Source organism: Chelonia mydas, chromosome 1 (genome assembly GCF_015237465.2).
Source record: "Chelonia mydas isolate rCheMyd1 chromosome 1, rCheMyd1.pri.v2, whole genome shotgun sequence".
Classification (NCBI taxonomy): Eukaryota; Metazoa; Chordata; order Testudines; family Cheloniidae; genus Chelonia; species Chelonia mydas.
In genome coordinates, this window is record NC_057849.1 from 98,142,546 (window position 1) to 98,163,634 (window position 21,089).

The following is a 21,089-nucleotide window of genomic DNA, read 5'->3' on the forward strand; positions in this document are numbered from 1 at the left end:
GGACTAATAGTAATAAATATCTGGTTTCAGGGCAGGGTGATTAACTGGAATCGACTCTTTCCTCCTTTACGTCGTAGACATCATGCAAATTATCAAGATAATCGCCAGTCTGAGCAAGAGGCACCTCCACCTGCTGAGGTTTCTGAGGAACAGGTAAATATTTTTGTATTTTAAAACATAATTTAAATGGATGAGGGGTTGGCTACATGTACTATTTATCATAATCTGTAACATTATACCTGTGGTAACCCTCGATACAGTTAATATGTTGGTAGCTCAAACGAGAACACTAAATGACAGTTACAACATAAAGACAGATTGAACTAATGCAATTGCATTTATGGGATTAGAGCTGCAAATTTATTTTAGAATTTCTGGCTTTGTATATAGCTTTTTTTTAAAAAACAACCAGCTAGTTTTACTATTCAAATATGGTAAATAAATGGAGAATGGCAATTGGTTCGCATTATTCATGTTGAATATGGGTGGAGCTATTATTAGGGAAGTTTTGATTCTCCTTCATTGAGCTTGCCCTCTAAAATTTCCACATGCCGTCATGTATACACATCAAGCCACATAACACAAATAAAAATTTTATGCCAGCTGTGAATGGCTACACATGTGCAGTATAAAACTCAGTAAATACCATTCTGTTTCATTAAAATAAGACAGGAATTGCTATGTTCTTGGAGTGCTTGTTCATGTCCATTCCAATTAGGTGTGCGTGTGTCACGTGCACAGACTTTGGAAACTTTTTCCCTTAGCTGCTCCCATCAGGACGGTGGGAGTCCCCTAGAGTGGCGCCCTTATAGCATTGTATATAGTACCCTGCTGGCCCAACCCCCCTTCAGTTCCTTCTTACCGTCCCTGACGGCACTGGAACTTTCTCTCTCTCACTTGCGAGTTATCCCTTAGCTAATTTGGTTTTTCTAGTTAGAGTTGTTCTTAGATAGTTATCAAGTTAGTTAGATACAGTTTGTAGTTTTAGGTATCTGGGAGTTAGTTCCAGCACCAGCCTTGGGTGCGGCGAATGCCGCAAGCCCAGGATTTCAAAGCGTCTATGCCCAACAGCGACCCCCACGACTCCTGTCTCTGGTGTCTGGGAGAGGTGCATCAGGCTGAGCACTGCAAAATCTGCAAGGCCTTCAAGCCACACAGTAAGAGACTTTTGTCTTAAGCAGCTGCTCATGGAGGCCGCGCTGCAACAGTGGGCCCAGACCGCCTGGTACCAGGCTCGGGTTCCTCGGTCAGAAGTGTCCTGGCATCGGTGCGTGATCTGGCACCGCAAATCACCGGCACCAAGGCAGGCCAACCAACCGCTCAACCTCTCCAGCACCGGCTAAGTGTCATAAGAAGGGGGAAAGAGGGCGCTCCCCTCAAAGAGCAACCAAGATGCTTAGAGAGGCTCCTGGCATGCATAAACAGGATGCAGGCCCCCACCAGGAACGGGCACCGTCGACTCTGGCACCACAAGCCCTGTTGAATCTGGTGCCCAGCGACTTCAGTGCCAATGAGTGGCTGGAGGAGGTCCTGGAACACCCCTCCATTCCTGATACATTTGAGGCAGCGAAGAACCTCATCGAGCTGTCGGCGCCAAATCGCTCCCATGCAGGGAGAAGCCTCCAGCACCGCCCAGGCAGGTGCCGTCCAGAGGGAAACCAGCAATGGTGTGCCACTCAAGGTCACCGATACAGCACCGTTCCCGTTCAAGCTCGGTGTAATGCCACTCCCCGGCACCCACGACCCAACGCAACGTTACGGCACTGGAGGCCGATGTACCCACGGCACCCTCGTCAGTGACTAGGCACCGTTCCATGATGCCGGCGGTCGCCCAGCACCGGAGCACAATGCCAACTACCTCCCCAGCACCACATGAGAGACGCCAGTCCTGGGACACCTTGTACTGTTCGCGGTCCCGATCATCTTGGCACCGGTCCCCGACTCGCACCTCATGGCATCCTGTGGCCGCTCAAGGATCGGCACTGCCTTGGTCCTCTCCGTCGGCATCCTCCGGCTCCGAAGCCAACTCCAATGGCTCTAATTACAGCAGGCACCGAACCGTGAGCAGCAGAGAGTCCCACACAGTGTGGCAGCCACAGTGGCCACCTCTAGGACAGTGGCCTTTCTGGACCGCATGGGCCTATCATCAACAACAGGGCACTCTTTCTAGAGCGTCTAGGTCTGGGCACTCTACGCGACGCCACTCTAGGTCACCATATAGGCACACCTTGAGGGTGAGAGAGGCCACACTCTCTAGACCGCCCTCGGATCCCCAAGAGCAGCTGACAGTGACAGGTCCAGTGCTCGCGCTGTTACCAAGACAGGCAACGTCTCAGGAGGTGGCAGCCTCGTCGGGCCCTGACGCAGCCCAGGACCAGGAGGACTTACAGGAAGGTCAGGACAAGGGCAACCAACAGCAGCTCACGTCCTCCTCTTCCCCAGACGAAGCGGTGGTAGGTACATCAGTTTCAGGACCGCCACTGATCAACCATAGGGCCCACCAAGAGCTTCTCCGCAGGATTGCCCTCAACATGGGCCTCCAGGTGGAGGAAACTGTCGAGCAGGAGGATACGGTGGTGGACATCCTGGCTCCTGGAGGTCCCTCCAGAGTTGCGCTCCCTCTGATAAAGACCATACAGAGCAACTACAATACAATCTGGCAAACCCCGGCCTCCATCACACCAACGGCCAGGGGGGTGGAAAGAAAATACTTCGCCCCATCCAAGGGCTACGAGTTCTTGTTCTGCCACCCTACTCCTACCCCTACTCTGACTTTGCGGCCAGAACCATAGCCTCAGGAGTGGTCATGCGGTGTTCAGCGTAGCTACAGGTGTCTGGCCTCCCCCCAAGATCCAAAACACCCTGCAAGACCTACCCTTGGAGGGCTTGGGCCTCTTTTCGGAGCAAACTGACTCCAGGCTACACAGCCTTAAGGGCTCTAGGGCCATGCTGAAATCTCTAGGGATGCATACACCAGCAACCCCGAGGAAGCCCTTCAGGCCCCAGCCTCTGCAGCAGAGGCAGTACCAACCTCACCCCAGGCACAACCCATGTCACAGACAGGACAGAAATAACAGGTGTAGGCCGTCAAATAACATGCCTAACCCAGACCAGAATAAACCCCAGCCAGGGAACAAGCAAGGGTTTTGAAGGCACACTCGAGGACAGCCTACCAACCCAGTTCCAGGATCCATTCCCCTGATTTTTAAACCGGCTATCCCACTTCTACCGTGCATGGTCCTGTATAACATCGGACCGCTCAGTCCTACGCACGGTACAGGTGGGATACTCCCTCCAGTTCTCCTCCTTCCCCGTCCCTCTTCAGGGACCTCTCTCACAAGCAACTTACTTATGCAGGAGGTCCGTTCACTCCTCGAGATGGGGCAGTGGAGAAGGTTCCCCAGGAGCTAAGGGGAAAGGGATTTTACTCCCGTTACTTCCTAATTCCCAAGGCAAAGGGGGGTCTCCGACCCATTCTTGACCTTCACAGACTCAACAAATTTATGGTCAAGCTCCGGTTCCACATGGTCTCCCTAAGCACTATCATCCCGTCACTGGATCCAGGAGATTGGTACGCTGACCTCAACATGAAGGATGCCTGTTTCCACATTGCCATCCATCTGGCACACAGACGCTTCTTCCGGTTTGTAATAAACCAAGAGCACTACCTGTTCACGGTGCTCCCGTTCAGTCTGTCCGTGTGTTCACCAAGTGCGTGGCGGTGGTGGTGGCCTTCCTGCGAAAAAGGCAAATTTGAGTGTGCCTGTACCTTGGCGACTGGCTACTGACAGGACGATCCACGGACCAGGTACAGTCCCAAGTGACAATTGTCACCTTTCACAGACTGGGGCTCCTCCTCAACATACACAAGTGGTCACTCATACCTTCCCAAAGGATAGCGTTCAGAGGGGCAATCCTGGACTCAGTACAGGTGAAAGCGAGCCTTCCAGAGCCCAGATTTCAAGCCATAGAGCAAATTGTCAGGACAATGTTACAATACCCCACCACGAATGTAAGGAATTAGCTAATAGCACATATGGCAGCCTGTATATCCATGGTCAAGCATGCCAGACTGAGGTTCAGGCCCATATGGGCATGGCTCGCAGCATGTTACTGCCCGCCTTGAGATCCCCCTGAACCTGATAGTAACAATACCCGGGCAGGTCCGAGAGTCCCTGTGTTGATGGCTGGACTGACCAGTAGTCTGTGCAGAAGTCCCCTTTGCTGTGCCCCATCCTTCTCTGACGCTAATAACGGACGCATCAGATCTGGGCTGGGATGCACACTTAGGGGATCTGAGAACACAGCGTTTGTGGTCGCAAGATGACATACCCGTCCGTATCAACCTGAAGGAGCTTGGAGCGGTTTGTCTGGCCTGTCAAACCTTTCACACCACTTTGCAAGGTCACAGCGTGAGAGTCCTGACAGACAACACCACTGCCATGTTCTACATAAACAAAAAGGGCGGAGCTCGCTCCTCACCCCTCTGCCACGAGACCCTTCTCCTCTGAGACTTCTGTATATCCCAGTCCATTCAGCTGGAAGCATCTTACCACCCCGGGGTACAGAACGAGCTGCAGATCACCTCAGCAGCTCCTACGGGGCTCACGAGTGGTCGATCAGATCAGACGTCATACAGTCAGTTTTCCAAAGGTGGTGTTATCCCCAAGTAGATCTCTTTGCCACCAAAGACAACAGACAGTGCCCTCAGTTCTGCTCATTTCAAAACCACAGCCTGGGTTCAATTTCCGACGTGTTCTTAATACTGTGGGGCGAGGGGCTGAAGTATGCCTTCTCTACAATCCTGCTGGTCCACCAGGTCCTGCTCAAAATTCTCAGGGAGAGGGTGATGGTAATCATGATTGCCCCGTCTTGGCTGTGGCAGCATTGGTACATGACTCTCCTAGAGCTGTCTGAAGACGCCCCGATAGCCCTGCCCCTCTACCCAGATCTGATCACACAGGACCACGGGTGCCTTCTCCACCCGAACCTACAGTCTCTGCACATCATGGCTTGGAAACTCCATGGCTAAATCCCATGGAGAGCCAGTGCTCTCAGCCAGTGAGACAGATTCTCTTTGGTAATAGGAAACCTTCTACCAGGGCAACATATCTGGCAAAATGGAAAAAGTTCTCCTTCTGGTGTGAACCCAAACGTCTTCCACCGCTCCAGGTTTCTATCCCAATTGTTCTGGACTACCTGCTACACCTCAAGCAACAAGGCCTGTCTCTTTCGTGTATCAGAGTGCACCTGGCAGCTATCTCAGCTTTCCATCCAGGGGAATCTGGGCATTCGGTGTTCTCAAATCCCATGGTGTTGCGCTTCCTTAAGGGACTGGAGGGTGTACCCATATTCTCGTCTTCCAGTCCCAACCTGGAATCTGAACCTGGTCCTCTCCAAACTCATGAGCCCACCATTCGAACCCCTGGCCACTTGTTCCCTCCTCTACCTTTCATGGAAGGTAGCGTTCCTGGTGGCCATTACGTCAGCAAGGAGGGTCTCTGAGCTGAGAGCTCTCACCTCTGAACCCCCTTACATGGTGTTTCATAAGGACAAGGTGCAGCTTAGACCGCACCCTAAATTCCTCCCCAAACTGGTCTCCCAATTCCACATGGGACAGGATATTTGTCTGCCAGTGTTCTTTCCAAACCCCATACGAGCCCATAGCACCACAGCTTGCACATGCTGGATGTTCGAAGGGCCTTCACGTTCTACATAGAGTGCACGAGGTCTTTCCACAAATCAACGCAATTGTTTGTGGCCATAGCCAGTAGAATGACGGGCCTTCCAATTTCTGTGCAACGCATATCGCCCTGGATCACAGACTGCGTTCGCGTGTGCTATGAGTTGGCCAAGATCCCAGCCCCAGCAATCATGGCCCATTTGACCAGAGCGCAAGCGTCTTCGACTGCCTTTCTGGTGCAGGCCCCATCCATGAGATCTGCAAGGCACCTACCTGGTCTTCAGTGCATACATTCACAGCCCATTATGCCATCAATCAGCAGGCCAGAGATGATGCAGCGGTTGGCAGGGCTGTCCTTCAATCAATCGTTCTGTGACTCCTACCCACCTCTGATGGTAAGCCTGGAAGTCACCTAATTGCAATGGACATGAATAAGCACTTGAAGAAGAAAAGATGGTTACTTACCTCTCGTAATTGTTGTTCTTCGAGATGTGTTGTTCATGTCCACTACAATACCCATACCCCTCTCCCTCTGTCTGAGTCAACGGCAAGAAGGAACTGAAGGAGGGTTGGGCCAGCAGGGTACAATATACACACTGCCATAAGGGTGCCTCTCTAGGGGTTCCCCTGCCCTCCTGACAGGAGCTGTTAAGGGAAAAAGTTTCCAACATCTGTGCACACAACGTGCGAACACCTAATTGGAATGGACATCAGTGGAGTAAGGGCAGGGGGTGGGAGCCGGAGTGAGGTTGGGGACTCGGGAGAGTGGGGTGGGAAGAGACAGAGAGAAGGCAAGGCCTTGGGGGAAGGAGCAAGGTAGGAGCAAGGGGCAGGGCCTCAGGGCAGAGCGGGGGTCGAGCACTTCCTGGGAAAAGTAAAAGTTGGTGCCTATGCCCAGAGGTCTAATGAACGTTTCCCTTTTCCTCTCAGAAAGCTTTTTCCTGGGGTGGGATGTAGTAGAGCAGTGGGTCCTCCAGCAGGGGATCACGAAGACCTGGTAAACCCTATCTAGGGTGACCAGATGCAGGGCTGGCCTTACCATGAGGCGAACTGAGGTGGCTGCTGCCTCAGGTGCCAGACTGTGGGGGGGCGCCACTAGGACCCGGAGTGTAGAAAATTGTGTCTGCTGCTGGTGCATATGTATTCTCTCTGCTCTAGAGGCACAGAGATGGTGGAGTGCTGTGCTGGAGGAAGGAGGGCACAAGAGACGTAACAGGCAGGCAGGAGAAAAGATGAGAGGGAATAACAGAAAGCAGCAGGAGCTGCAGGGAGAGAGAGAGGAGGAGGAGCCTCTTATGTACCTCTCTAGCATCCCCAGGAGCCTGGACTGATTAACACCAGCTTCTCTGGGAGTTTCCTGTTTCCTGCTGCTTCCCTGAGCCCTCTTGAGGAGAACAGGCAGTCAACTGAATTAGTAGGAGCCAGTTAGGGTCTTAAGATGCTGATATTTTCCCTCACTCAGGCCCTGCTACCAGCCTGCTTATTTGTCCCCTTCAATTGAGTGTTGAGAGCCACTATAGCTGGCACAGAAGAGCAGTCATGAGTGAAAGAAAAAAATGACCCTCTGGGGCAGCATTCAGACAAAGAAAGAAAGCAAAGGAAGCTTTTCTATCTAAGCAGGAAGGAGCTCTCCTGAGATATATAGACACAAATGTTCACGGTGAGCTTTCCGGCCCCAGTGAGGATGTGAGTGGTGAGGAGATGCCTGATCTTCCAGTTAGCCAGAGTGCAGTTTTGCAGCTACTGCACCATCCATATCTCCATCTCAAATGGATGTAACCATGCACATTCCTGAAGAAAAGTGTAGATCACAGAAGAGTGTGGTGGAGGTGCAAGAAACAGCTGCTGCTGCTGAGTTTAGTTCCATAAGTCTAGATGATCCAGGACTGTGGACCCACTTGAGCAGTAGCCTGAGGGACTTCCTTGTCCTGCATGGGCTACAGCAAGTGAAAAACTTCATGTTCCCCAAAGACAATGAAAATAGAAGTTTCCATCCAACACATTACTGGCGTGAAATCCCCAATGGTGACAAAGTGAGAGTACTCAAAAACTCAGAATGCTGCATACTGTTTTTGTGGCAAACTCTTCCAGTCTAATATTCCAGCCACATTGGGTTCTATAGGAACAAAGAACTGGAAAAATCTGGCTAGAAATCTGGCATGCCATGAGAAGGCAGGAAGTCACCACAGAGCATTCCATAGGTGGAAAGAGCTTGAGATGAGACTAAGGTTAAAGGCGACCATAGATGATCAGCATCAAGAGAAGATTGCATCAGTCTCTTTACTGGCAAAATGTTCTGAAAAGGCTCGTTGCCATTGTGAGAATGCTTGCTACCCAAAACCTAGCACTGCGCGGCACTTCAGATCAGCTGTATGTGCTGATGCTATACTCCAGGAGCATCTAAGAAGAGTCGAGACACCACTGACTTCCTGAGGAAACTACAATCCGTCGGTGATCTTCCTATAACACCATCCTGGCCACTATGGATGTAGACGCCCTCTACACCAACATTCCACACAAAGATGGACTACAAGTCGTCAAGAACACTATCCCCGATAATGTCACAGCTAACCTGGTGGCTGAACTTTGTGACTTTGTCCTTCCCCATAACTATTTTACATTTGGGGACAATGTATACCTTCAAATCAGCGGCACTGCTATGGGTACCCGCATGGCCCCACAGTATGCCAACATTTTTATGGCTGACTTAGAACAACGCTTCCTCAGCTCTTGTCCCCTAACACCCCTACTCTACTTGCGCTATATTGATGACATCTTCATCATCTGGACCCATGGAAAAGAAGCCCTTGAGGAATTCCACCATGATTTCAACAATTTCCATCCCACCATCAACCTCAGCCTGGTCCAGTCCACACAAGAGATCCACTTCCTGGACACTACAGTGCTAATAAACGATGGTCACATAAACACCACCCTATACCGGAAACCTACTGACCGCTATTCCTACCTACATGCCTCCAGCTTTCACCCTGACCACACCACACGATCCATTGTCTACAGCCAAGCTCTGCGATACAACCGCATTTGCTCCAACCCCTCAGACAGAGACAAACATCTACAAGATCTCTATCAAGCATTCTTACAACTACAATACCCACCAGCGGAAGTGAAGAAACAGATTGATAGAGCCAGAAGAGTTCCCAGAAGTCATGTACTACAGGACAGACTCCAACGAGAGACTGTTGAATTGGAATTCAGTTGCAAATTGGATACAATTAACTTAGGCTTGAATAGAGACTGGGAGTGGCTAAGTCATTATGCAAGGTAACCTATTTCCCCTTGTTTTTTCCTACCTACCTCCCCTCCCCCGTTCCTCAGACGTTCTTGTTAAACCCTGGATTTGTGCTGGAAATGGCCCACCTTGATTATCATACACATTGTAAGGAGAGTGATCACTTTAGATAAGCTATTACCAACAGGAAAGTGGGTTTGTGTGTGTGGGGAAAAAAAAACGGGGGTGGGGGAGAAAACCTGGATTTGTGCTGGAAATGGCCCACCTTGATAGTTGTTGGGGACACTGGGACATGGCCACTAGGTAACTCGAGGGGATGGAAGACCACGAGTGTTGATGAAGCCCCCTCGCACTAGGCCCAGGTGTCCTTGCCCCCCCCCCCCCCCCCGCCTGGAGGCACTCACAGCAACTCTGCGTACTAGGCCCAAGTGTCCTTGGCCCCCCCGCCTGGAGGCACTCGCAGCAGTTATGCTGAGGATCTGCAACAATATGTTGCAGAGTCAGACTGCCTGAAACTAAACAAGGCCAAACAGGGCAGATATGGAAGAAAAATGCTGAATAAAGCAGCTTTATGTATGGTTTAACAAATGATACAGAGAACAAGGGAACTAGCTGGGAACTGGATTGGCTGGCTATATGGATACTTAGGGCAGCTTGCTATTGGATAAGTATGCTGGAAAAAAGGATGTATAAAAGCCTGTGTAACTTCCTGCTCTGTGTGCAGGATTTGAGATCTTATTCTCCCTGTACCTTTTTGCAGCTGCAAATAAACTTTTCTGCTTCTCCACCCCGTTGTGATTATTGGGTGTAGCACACCGGGTAGCGAACCAACTCCAGCTGTTGTTTAGCCTCTCGGCACTGGGTGCCGGCAACATTATCATACACATTGTAAGGAGAGTGATCACTTTAGATAAGCTATTACCAGCAGGAGAGTGGGGTTGGGGGAGAGAAAACCTTTTGTAGTGGTAAACACCCATTTTTTCATGGTTTGTATGTATAAGAACATCTTCTGTATTTTCCACAGTATGCATCCGATGAAGTGAGCTGTAGCTCACAAAAGCTTATGCTCAAATAAATTGGTTAGTCTCTAAGGTGCCACAAGTACTCCTTTTCTTTTTGCGAATACAGACTAACATGGCTGTTACTCTGAAACCACCAAAGAAATGTACACACACCACTACCTTGGAAAAACAATTCAAAATGAGATCATACAGTTACTGGCAACAAAAGTCAAACAGAAGATTGTGGCAGATCTGAAGTCAGCAAGATATTACTCTGTTATTCTGGATTGCACTCCTGACATCAGCCATACGGAACAAATGATTTTAATGGTGCGTTTTGTAACAACACGAGAACCTAGTGAAAATGTCCCTGCAGTGGTGACTGTCAGAGAGCATTTTCGAGAATTTATTGACATTGATGATACTACAGGAGCTGGTATGACAAATGTGCTTCTTAAAAAGCTGGAAGATACGGGAATTGCGATAGCTGACATAAGAGGTCAGGGCTACGATAATGGTGACAACATGAGAGGAAAGAACAGAGGAGTGCAGACGCGGATCCGAGAGTTAAACCCTCGAGCTTTTTTTGTCCCATATAGTTCTCATTCATTGAACTTGATGGTCAGTGATGCAGCATCAGCTTTTAGTGAAGCTGCTGAATTTTTTTAATGTAATTCAAAGCATCTGTGTATTTTTCTCTGCATCAACTCATCGATGGCAAACTTTGAAGCAGCATCTGGGAACATCCTCTCTGACACTGAAACCGCTGAGGGCCACACAATGGGAAAGTCGAGTGGAGGCGATAAAGCCTATCAAACACCAAATTGGGAAGATAGATGTTGCCATTATGAAGGATAATGCTATGACAGGAATTGTTCGTGGGAGAACAGTGGCAGAGGGAAATGGAATCACCAGAAACATACATAACTTCAAAATTCTGTGTGGCTTAGTGTTGTGGCATGACATACTGTTTGAAATAAATGTTGTAAGCAAGAGACTCCATGGTGTTGACCTTGATATATCTGGAGCAATGGAACAACTGTACAAAGCAAAGTCATACCTACAGTCTTACCAGTCAGATGAGGGATTTCAAAACGTTCTGAAGAGTGCACAGAGGTTGGCAGAGGAACTTCACACTGAAGCTATTTTCCCACCCATTCAAGAATACAAGAGTCACCGAAGAAGAAGACATTTTGATTACAAGGCATGGGATAATTCCATAAGAGACCCCAAACAACAATTCAAAGTTGAATTCTTTAACGAGGTGCTAGATTGTGCAATACAGTCAGTTGAAGAACGTTTCGTGCAGCTCAAGGAACACAGCAGTATATTTGGGATGTTGTATAATATTTCAAAACTCCTCACTATACCTGAGAAAGACCTACACCAGCAATGCAGGGACTAGAGACAGTGTTGACACATGATGACATGCACAATATTGATGTGAGTGATTTAGGGGATGAACTGAAAGCCCTTTCAAGATACATTTAGGCGAGATCAACTCCAAAGGTTGTTCTGGAATATACGTGCACAAATAAGATGACTGCCCTCTTTCCAAATGCTTTAGTTGCTCTGCACATACTTCTAACACTTCCTGTAACAGTTGCCAGTGGAGAAAACTTCAGCTTGGAGAAGCTGCTAATAAAAACACATCTACGCTCCACAATGACACAGGAGAGGCTGGTCGGCCTTGCAACCATCTCAATAGAGCATGACCTTCAGGAAGCAGTTCAAATCTTTGCAACCAAGAAGGCACGGAAAGCACCACTTTGATTATTCAAACAGATAAAAATGCCAGTGTTTACTATGCAGACAAGAAAAGTTACATTTGCTGTTCAGGCTTTTGAAAGTTAAGTGTTACTTAACATTTTTGAACAAGGCATTTTAAATTGCTAGTTCTCCTTTATTGGGGTAGGTAGCAGAGCAGTACCATGAGAGGAGTAAAACAGGAAGAAGTCAGAATTGGGACCTTTCAAAGTTTTGGCCCAAGCGAGGGGGCATGGGGGCATCATTTGAGCTCCCCGCCTCAGGTGCCAAAATGTTGTGGGCTGGCCCTGGCCAGGCGTCCTGATATTATCCCATCCTGATCGATATTACAGGTTTTTTCTTATATAGGCAGCTATCCCCCCCACCTGGGAGGAAAAAAAGTATTCTGATTTTTCACACTTGCTATCTGGTCACCTTTCCCCACACAGGGACTTTTAGATGCTGCTGGTTGTGAAATCTAGTTTGATGTGAGACTATTGTTGCAAAGATGTCAAAAGTAGCATAATTCATTCTTCCCATAAAGATGAGACATAAATGTTGTATTTAAAAGGGACACTCACACAAAAATTATCAGTGACCTATTTGACAACCTGACAATTTATTAGTTTTCAAAACCTTTAGTAATATATGCATAGATTAAATCAGAGAAAAATATTTTTGAAATCCAGGATAAATGTTACAATACTGAAAGTACTGCCAAAAAACCAAAATGCAGCTTTCTTGCCAACATCCAGTCAAAATTATGTTCAGAATATGCACAGTCTACATTTCCAGATACAAATGCTAGATTCACTCTATTTACACTATTTAACGTTTATATCAATGACCTGGAAGAAAACATAAAATCACCACTGATAAAGTTTTCAGACAGCATAAAGGTTCGGGAAGTGATAAATAATGAAGAGGACAGGTCTGGATAACTTGGTAAACTGGGCACAAGCAAATAATTTGCATTTTAATATGGCTAAATGTAAAAAATACACATCTAGGAACAAAGAATGTAGGCCATACTACAATGATGGTGAGTCTTTATTCTGGGAAGCAGTAACTCTGAAAAAATTGGGGAGTCATGGTGGATAAGCAGCTGAACATGAGCTCCCAGTGCAACGCTGTGGCCAGAAGGGCTTAATGTGATTGTTGGATGCATAAGCAGAGGAATCTCAAGTAGGAGGAAAGAAGTTATTTTACCTCTGTATTTGGCACTGTGGTGACTGCTGTTGAAATACAGTGTGCAGTTCTTGTGCCCACAATTCAAGAAGGAGGTTGATAAATTGGAGGGATTCAGAGAAGAGCCATAAGAATGGTTAAAGGATTAGTTGGTGATAAATAGATTCTAGGAGCTCCATCTATTTAGTTTAACAAAGAGAAAGTTAAGCAGTGATTGGATACAAATATTTGATAAAGACCTCTTCAGTCCAACAGAACTGTATAACAAACTCCAGTGGCTGGAAGTTGAAGTAAGACAAATTCAGACTAGAAATAAGACATAAATATTTAAAATGAGGGTAATTAACGATTGGAAAAACTTACCAAGGGTCATGATGGATTCTTTATCACTGGCAATTTTAAAATCAAGATTGGATTTTTTTTGTTAAGATATGCTCTAGTTAAAAAGGAATTATTTTGGGGAAGTTCTGTGGCCTGTGTTATACATGCGGTCAGACTAGGGACCACAATGTCTCTTGGAAATCTATTAGTCTTGTGATGCAGGAAAATGCGTATTTGCTGCTGTGCCCTAGAGGGAACAGGCAGTTGCACTGATACCTACCCATCTCTCAATGTTTCCTTCTGGGGAAGGGCAGTTTTAATCTTCAATGCAGGCTCCATAGGGACCTGCCAGTGGAGGACGAATCAAAGTATCTCCCAGCCTGCTCGTGGCTTCCCACTTCTGGGGCTATGCTGTCTGGTTTCAGGCCTTATCCCCCAGTAAGGGCGTAATAGTGAGTGCTTCTGCTGCCATGACCATTTGGTGAATTTTGCCAAAAATTTTAATTTACTGTCAGCTGTGATTGGAATAAAAATAAAACTATTTCAAAAGAAATCAGTCAGATTTTCACTTATAACTAAACCCAATAAAAAAATGTAGATTTTACAATTCCTCCAGCTTGAAACTGGTATGATTTATCCATTTAGATATTGAATCTATCACACTGTGTTATAACATAGAACAAAACTGGATTTAAATGCAGTGCTGTTTGAGTCAGCATGTATAAAAGAAAGTTGGCATGCAAAAAGTTAGCCATCAAAATTATATTGTAGCATGTAAAAGATGCTTCTCAAGTACCTATTGACCACTGGAATTACTGTTTTATTGCAAACTGTATTTTATCAACTGCAGTAATGTTTTCTGGCTGATCCAACCATGCCATATCAGATAAGTGATATTTAAAAAAAAAGACCTGTCATTGCACAGACTGTTCAGTAATAAACCGTACGGTTTTGCTGCTATATGATAACTTTAAAAGGAAAAATGAATAAAACTGTGATTAAAGGTGTTCTTTTTTATTTCTCTTACAGGTTGCACGACTTATGGAAATGGGATTTTCCAGGGTAGATGCTTTGGAAGCTCTGAGAGCTTCAAATAATGACATTAATGTAGCTACCAACTTCCTACTGCAGCACTGATGATCGCTTCTGATAAAAAACTTTAGTTGATATGTTTATCTACCAGCAGAAAGAGGATCAAAGCCACCTGCTGGATAGACTCATAAAGAGCAAAAGCCAAGAAGAAGAAATGTCTACTATACGCAATATTTCAAAGTAGTGTTAACGGATGACACTGACTGTTCCTAAACCCCCAAATAAAGTGGTGGTTACTGTTCTGGTTATTCTTTAAAAGTAACTTGAATCTCTATATGTTACATGATATCATCAAAATTTATTTTAAAAAATTTGGTGTCTTTCTCTTTTAAATCAGAATTAGAGATATTATCATTATTAATAACTAGGAAATACAGAAGCAACTCAAACTGCTGCAAACAGCTAAATTTACCTATCAGGAAAAATTACAATTCTATTCTTTTTTCAATTTCTTTGCTTTAAAACTGTAACTCTTATTTAATATTTTACAGTATTTTGATTTTTGATCACAGTAATGAGAAAATGTTCAGATGTGGTGGGTAATGTTATTTCCATAAAGAATTATGGGACTAACATGTCATTCATCAAGAAGTTTTATTAATGTTTGTAATATTTTCTCTCTCTCTCTCTCAAAATCCTTTTTAAATAAAAGTTGTCATTCAATACCATAATTCATGTAGGATACCAGAACTGTTATGTGCGTATTGCAGGTTACATTAAGTGACCGGTATAAATTTAAACTATACAAATTGTGTAGGTGACTATACAGATCAGACAGCATGAAAATACTTGAATGGAAGTGGTAAAAGGGAATTAGCTGATTACAATAAAATCAGGCCTGACATCATTAATTTGATTTGGGCAGATTTCCATGGTAACATGATGGATGTGTTTAGTTTAGTGATGCTGTGTGTTTGTTTTGGTTTTTTGAGCAGCCTATACATTTCTTTAAAAAAAAAATACAAACCAGGCAGAGGAAAAGACCATTCTTCTGGTTCTGTCTGGTCTTAGTTTTCCACTGTTATAGATGCAGACCACCCTCGGTGTACTGTTGGAGGCTGCACTTACTGTCAGTCACTGACTGGAAGCCTAGCCTTTGGAAGGATTGACTCAAGCCAACAGGAGTCTAATGGCAGGGGCGCAAGAAATGGGTTTTAGAGTTTAAAATGATAAATACACATATTTCACCTCTTTTTCAGAAGTGCTGTGCCTCCTCAGCTTGGGAGTTACTGGGTACTTAGCACCTCTGCAAATCAAGCCAGTTATTATGGAGGTGCCAGTTCTAGCTCCATAATTAAAGTTAAGTTGAGTTTTGCACTTAAATGTGTAATATACATGTGTAACATGTATTTTATATATGTGCGTACTTTATGTATTATACATATATGACTGAGAACAGGACTGAAGATGTCGTGGAGAATGAAGTGGTAGGAGTACGAAGTTGGAAGGGAAGAAGAGAACAGAGGGGGCAGAGAGAGAGGAGGGAAAACTATATTTTAGAAATCAAAATGAGAGGATAATTGGGATTTCTGAAAATGGCAGCTTTACAGTATTCTGCAAAATGAACAGAAAATAACATCAGATTTTGTTCACACTTAGGTACATAATGTACTTACAATACAGATTATTGTGCTCATGTCTTAATTTCCATTGGACTGATTCAGAGATTTGAAATGAGAGACCATTATTTTATCTTGTGAATATTGTAACGTGAGGTATTTGCATGCAGCTACCGTCTTTTTGTGTACTCTTCCTGCGTTTTTAAGTGAAAGATTATTTTGTTCACATAAAGATGACTGGCATTTTTCCTGCATGGGTTAAGGAGATGTCTGGAGTCTGCTAAGTCTGAAAACTGCCTGGATCATAAAGAGAAGCCCCGGAACCTTAAAAAGAATCTGTTCAAAAACAGTATGCTGATTTGCAGCTCACTTAAAACTTTTGGAGTATACGTCTAAGAGGTCATACTTTTTTATTTTAAAACACGTCTAAAGTCTCCCCATCATTATCAGAATAATTGTATAATAGGTGGCCATAAACGGTGATAAATAATTGCAGATAGAATCAGTTACCCATGGACAGAATTATTTGTTTATATCTTACCCAGTGTAAAAGTAAAAAATTAAATATAACAGATACCCTTCCAGATACTGTCCTACTATAGAAACAAGGGCCAATAGAGCTGCATCCAGATTCTATACATATTTTACACTCAGAATTTGCAAGTATGTAATCAGAGTGCAGTTCAGGACATTACTAGAGTATTTGCAGATTAATATTCTGTATGTCTAAATATTTTATTTTTGTTTTATATTGCAGTGGTATCCTGGTCTCCCAATTCAGACCTAGGTCCATTGTGGTAGGCACTCTATGAATGTATAAACATATTGGGTGAAATCCTAGCCTTGCTGAAGTCAACGGCAAAACTCCCATTTGACTTCAAAGGGGCCAGGATTTCACCCAGGGCCCCTGTCTTAAAATGCTTGCAGTCTTCTATTGTCTTCATACAAAAACTTTTTTTTTCTTTTTGATCCCAGACTCTACTGAAGAAATTTTCAAGGTGATTCATTCAGCAAAGTGGGACTTGTAGAAATTAGAGCTGGAAAAGGTCTGTTGGGTCACCTGCTGTAGACCATCTCCATGTATGTGCAAGATAGTTCCTTAGAGCATATTTACTAGTGCTTTGTCCAGTCTAATTTTAAATGTCTGAGATGATATGGTTTCCATGTTGAGTGCACTCCAGACGTTTTTTGAAGAGGCAAAAGAAAGAGTCTGCCCTTTCCCTTTAGCAGAAAACAAATCGATTTTCTATAGGAAAAGGCTGCAAGGATGAAATCCAGGCCCTGTTGAAGTCAGTGGCAAAATTGTCATTGACTTTATTAAAACCATAGTCTCACCTGGAGGGTATGTCTACACTGCAGCTGGGAGCCTCCGAACCTAGCTAGACAGACTTGCACTAGATTCACTTGAGCAAGCTCGCTAAAAATACCAGGGTGGACGTGGCTCTAGCCACCCGAGCTCAGACCTAGTGTGTTGGGTGGGCAAGGAGCCTGAGTGCCGCCTAAGCCTCAATGTCCATGCTGCTGCTGTTAGTGCACCGACTCGAGTCCCGCTAGCACAAGTCCAGCTGGGCTGGAAGGCTTTCTCCCAGCTGCAGTATAGACAAACAGCCTAAGAGTCTCAAGCAGTGGTCGCTATTACAGATTTCACTAAGGCTAAGAACATTCTTTAATGATGAAGCTTCTGTTGATCAGAATAATTTATCAGAGTGAGATCTTTACCTGTTGTATGGTATTTGGGAAATACACATAGCTTTCCATGGGATGACTGCAGAACTCTACAGTGGGAACGGCAGGTTCCCAGGGTCTTTCCTTTGTTTTAAGGTGCAATATGGTGGAGCTCTCTCCAGAAGACATTGTACTTGTCAGAAATGTCCTCCTCTCACAGTATAGGGGACAGAGATTACTACCTCTCAAATGATTAAATTTACAGTAACATTTAGCTTCTTATATACATAGCTGTGGTTTGTAGTGCCTATTGATGCCTTAAGAAACTAATTATTTAAGCAAAAGATTATGTGCAGATATTTTTGTACAAAACCAAGCAAAATACATCCTAGGAGTCCGAGACACTTGGCAAAATACTCAGCCATCTTACATATGTGGTTATGATGCTGTATATAACTCTGGAACGTTTTATTGTGGCTATAATATGGGTTTGTTAAAAGAAAATTAAAAAGATGCATTCCAGGAATCCTCTCTCTTTTACTGTATGTGTGCATTTATTGTACTTGTGTTTAACTATATATCAGAGGTGCCCAAACTTTACAGCACTAGGAACCACGCTTGACACTTCGCAATCTAGTTTGTCTATGAACATGCACACTATTTTTTTGTATTTGTACCTACCTTGATAAATGAATAGAAATCAATTGTCAATTCACTAGAGAGAAAAATCTGGCATTGATTCGCTGGATTTTACCATATAATTTCAGGGAGAGATGGCCATTGTGTAAGGGGGCACTAAAACTCAGTGGGGGTGTTTTGGTTGGCTAGCTCCCAGTACCAAAAGAAAGGGGAAGGGATCAGTGGGAAATCAGGACCCTGAGACTGACAGTCCCCAGGAACAATGGGGAGAGGCCGATGCTCCAGGTCAGCCTGATTGACAGGGCAGACAGGCTAATGAGGGAGTCAAGAGGCCGGGGGGGTCCTGTCCTCTGTGTGAGCTGGAATTGCCTGGGTTAGACAGAGTGGGGCCGAGCTAACAAGAGAGCAGGGGTCCAAGCTGAGCTGGGGAGCAGAGCTGTGCCAGCCAGAGGGGCCAGAAAAGCAGCCCAGGAAGCAGGTCAGTGCTGGAAGCAGTGTCACAGAGCAGTCCTGTGCTGGGAGCAGAGCTGTAGCAACCAGAGCCAGAGGGGCCAGAGAAGCAGCCCAGGTTGCTGGAGGCAGAGCAGCAGCAGCAGCTGTGCTGAGGCAGAGTGGAGGTGGGGCTGGAGCAGTCCAGAGCTGGGTACGGTGAGAAGCTGGGGACAGCGAGGGGGACCCTGGGCAGCAGGCCAACGCAGGGAGACACCCCCAGCCAAGACGCCTTGCAGGCAAGACTTGGAGGGGGATCGAAACACTGACGGAGTGGGGGCGACTCTGGGAAGAAGGGCCCTGCCTCCTAGTGCCTGAGGGTGTGTGGGCACCACCAGAGCAAGTGTCTGACCCACAGCATCCTGGCAGCACAGCGAGGGCCTGAGAAGGGGCCTGGGACTTGTAAGGAACAGACTGAACTTCCCTTACATTCCAGAGACGCTGGTTGTGATGTTCCTTGCCACAGAGCGGGGTTCTGTGTTTTCCTTTAACCTTTCCCATTTTTTCCTTTTTTTTTTTTTAATTGATTTGATTTGAACTGTATGTAATGATCAGTGCGTCAGGGGAGCATCCAGTGTGGAGAGAGCACCCCAGAATGGGGACACCCTCTTCCCTGTCCTAAGTGACCAAAACGAGGTTGGGGGTCGAGCCCCCCAGGAATCCTGGGCCCAGACTTGTTGGGGTTCCAAGGACTCTGCCACACAGCAGAGTGGAAGGGGAGCCCTTGAAGTCAGGCAGGCCTTTGGGTAAAGGAAGTGGGAGCCAAGGACTCAGATCCTTTCGCTAGCCCATTTCACTGGGGTAGTGTATAAGCCATGAAAATTCCCCACAATAGCGGGACCATTCCCCCGCTTACACTTGGACTAATATTTTTTTAGAGCTGATCAAGAATTTTTCAACAAAACATTTTTCCATCAAAGTTAGATTTGTCAAAACCAAAACTTTTTGCAGGGAAGAGTCAATTTAACACATTTCCCATTTAAAAATGTGTAGAGGAAAGTTTCAAAAGTGTCAAAATGCCCTGTTTCAAAATTTTCCAAATGAGAAGTTCAATTTTTTGTTCAAGGTCACGTTTTGTTTTGAAATTTAAGTGATTTGTATTAAAAATTTTAAAAAATATGAAAAGGTCAAAATTGAAACATTACATTTCAAACTGGTAGAAATGAAACATTTTGTTGGCCCCAAATTTATTTGTTCTAGTTTCTGAGCATTTTCAAGATTTTGACTTTTTCTCATTCCAATTGGGACAAAAAGCTTTTAAATCTCAAAATTTTTCCACAATGAGAAAACAATTTCCCCTCAAGCTCTTTATTTTATACATCCTCAATTATCTGGTAGTAGTATATTAGTGTTTATTGTATACATTAGCACTTCAAGTTTACTTTTTGTAAGGATTAAATTTTAAAATGTATTTTAGCTTTAGAAAATGGATTTCTACTCTTGGTCTAAAGCAGGGGTCTCAAACTGAATTTACCTTAGGGCCACTGCCAGTCCTCAAATCCTCCCAGTGGGCCAATAATGTCACTCATACCAACCAGAACCCGCCCCTCAAAACTCTGCCCCTCCCAAAACTCCGCCCGCCACCTGCCTAAGGCTCTGGGAGGGAGTCTGGATTTGGGAGGAGGTCTGGGGTAGGGGATTGGGGTGCAGGCTCTGGGAGGGAGTTTGGGTGGGGGAGGGGGTCTGGGGTGCAGACTCTGGGAGGAAGTTTGGCTCTGGGACGGGGGAGGGGGTGCTGCGCTTACCTGGGGCTCCAAGTCGGGGCAGGCCGGGGGGCCTCTGCATGCTGCTGCCCCCAGGCACCGTCCCTGTAGCTTCCCATTGGCCGCAGGGGCGCTCGAGGCGGGGGCAGCGCTTGGAGGCACAGTCCCATCCCACCCCGGGGCCGCAGGGAGGGGCCAGCAGCCACTGGAGCAAGTAGGCAGATGCCACTCAACTCCCCTGCGCTGCCGGGGCCCCTGGGGGGGAGGGGGCGCCCGGGGGTGGCATAGGGTGAACAGATGTCCCGATTTTATAGGGGACAGTCCTGATTTTTGGGTCTTTTTCTTATATAGGCTCCTATTACCCCCCACCCCCGTCCCGATTTTTCACATTTGCTGTCTGCTCACACTAGGGCAGCAGGTGGGGCCAAGGGAGAGATCCGTCCCCAAAGCTGCTGGAGTTCCACGGGCCACATTGGGGAGGTTCATGGCCCGCGGGCTGGGAGTTTGAGACCCCTGGTCTAAAGAGTTGCAGCCAAATAATTCTCATTTTGAAAACTGCTTTGACTGTGGTTGCAAAATCAAACAGCTAAAGACTCTCAAAGTACAGCCCCTTATTCAGAGATGAGCTGTTAAATTACAGAAGTTCAAAGCTAAATCTTGTTTGTCAGATCTGATGAAAATTGGTGAAACAGTGTGGCTAGTTCAGTGTTCAAGAGGAGCCCTCTCTTGTTTGACAGAGGAATGATTCAG

The 21,089-nt window shown here is 45.9% G+C and overlaps 1 protein-coding gene across 4 annotated transcripts in view; it reads left to right on the top strand.

Annotated features, from left to right (window-relative positions):
- Window positions 1-18,034, top strand: part of UBAC2 (UBA domain containing 2) — a 162,665-nt gene extending 144,631 nt beyond the window's left edge. For all 4 annotated transcript variants that reach the window (XM_037896392.2, XM_037896383.2, XM_043535053.1 and 1 more), the window contains 2 exons: window positions 31-153; window positions 14,222-18,034. In XM_037896392.2, coding sequence (XP_037752320.1) covers window positions 31-153; window positions 14,222-14,329 — 231 coding nt within the window. In that variant the 3' untranslated portion in view covers window positions 14,330-18,034. The remainder of the gene's footprint in view (window positions 1-30; window positions 154-14,221) is intronic.
- The last annotated feature ends 3,055 nt before the right edge of the window (window positions 18,035-21,089 follow it).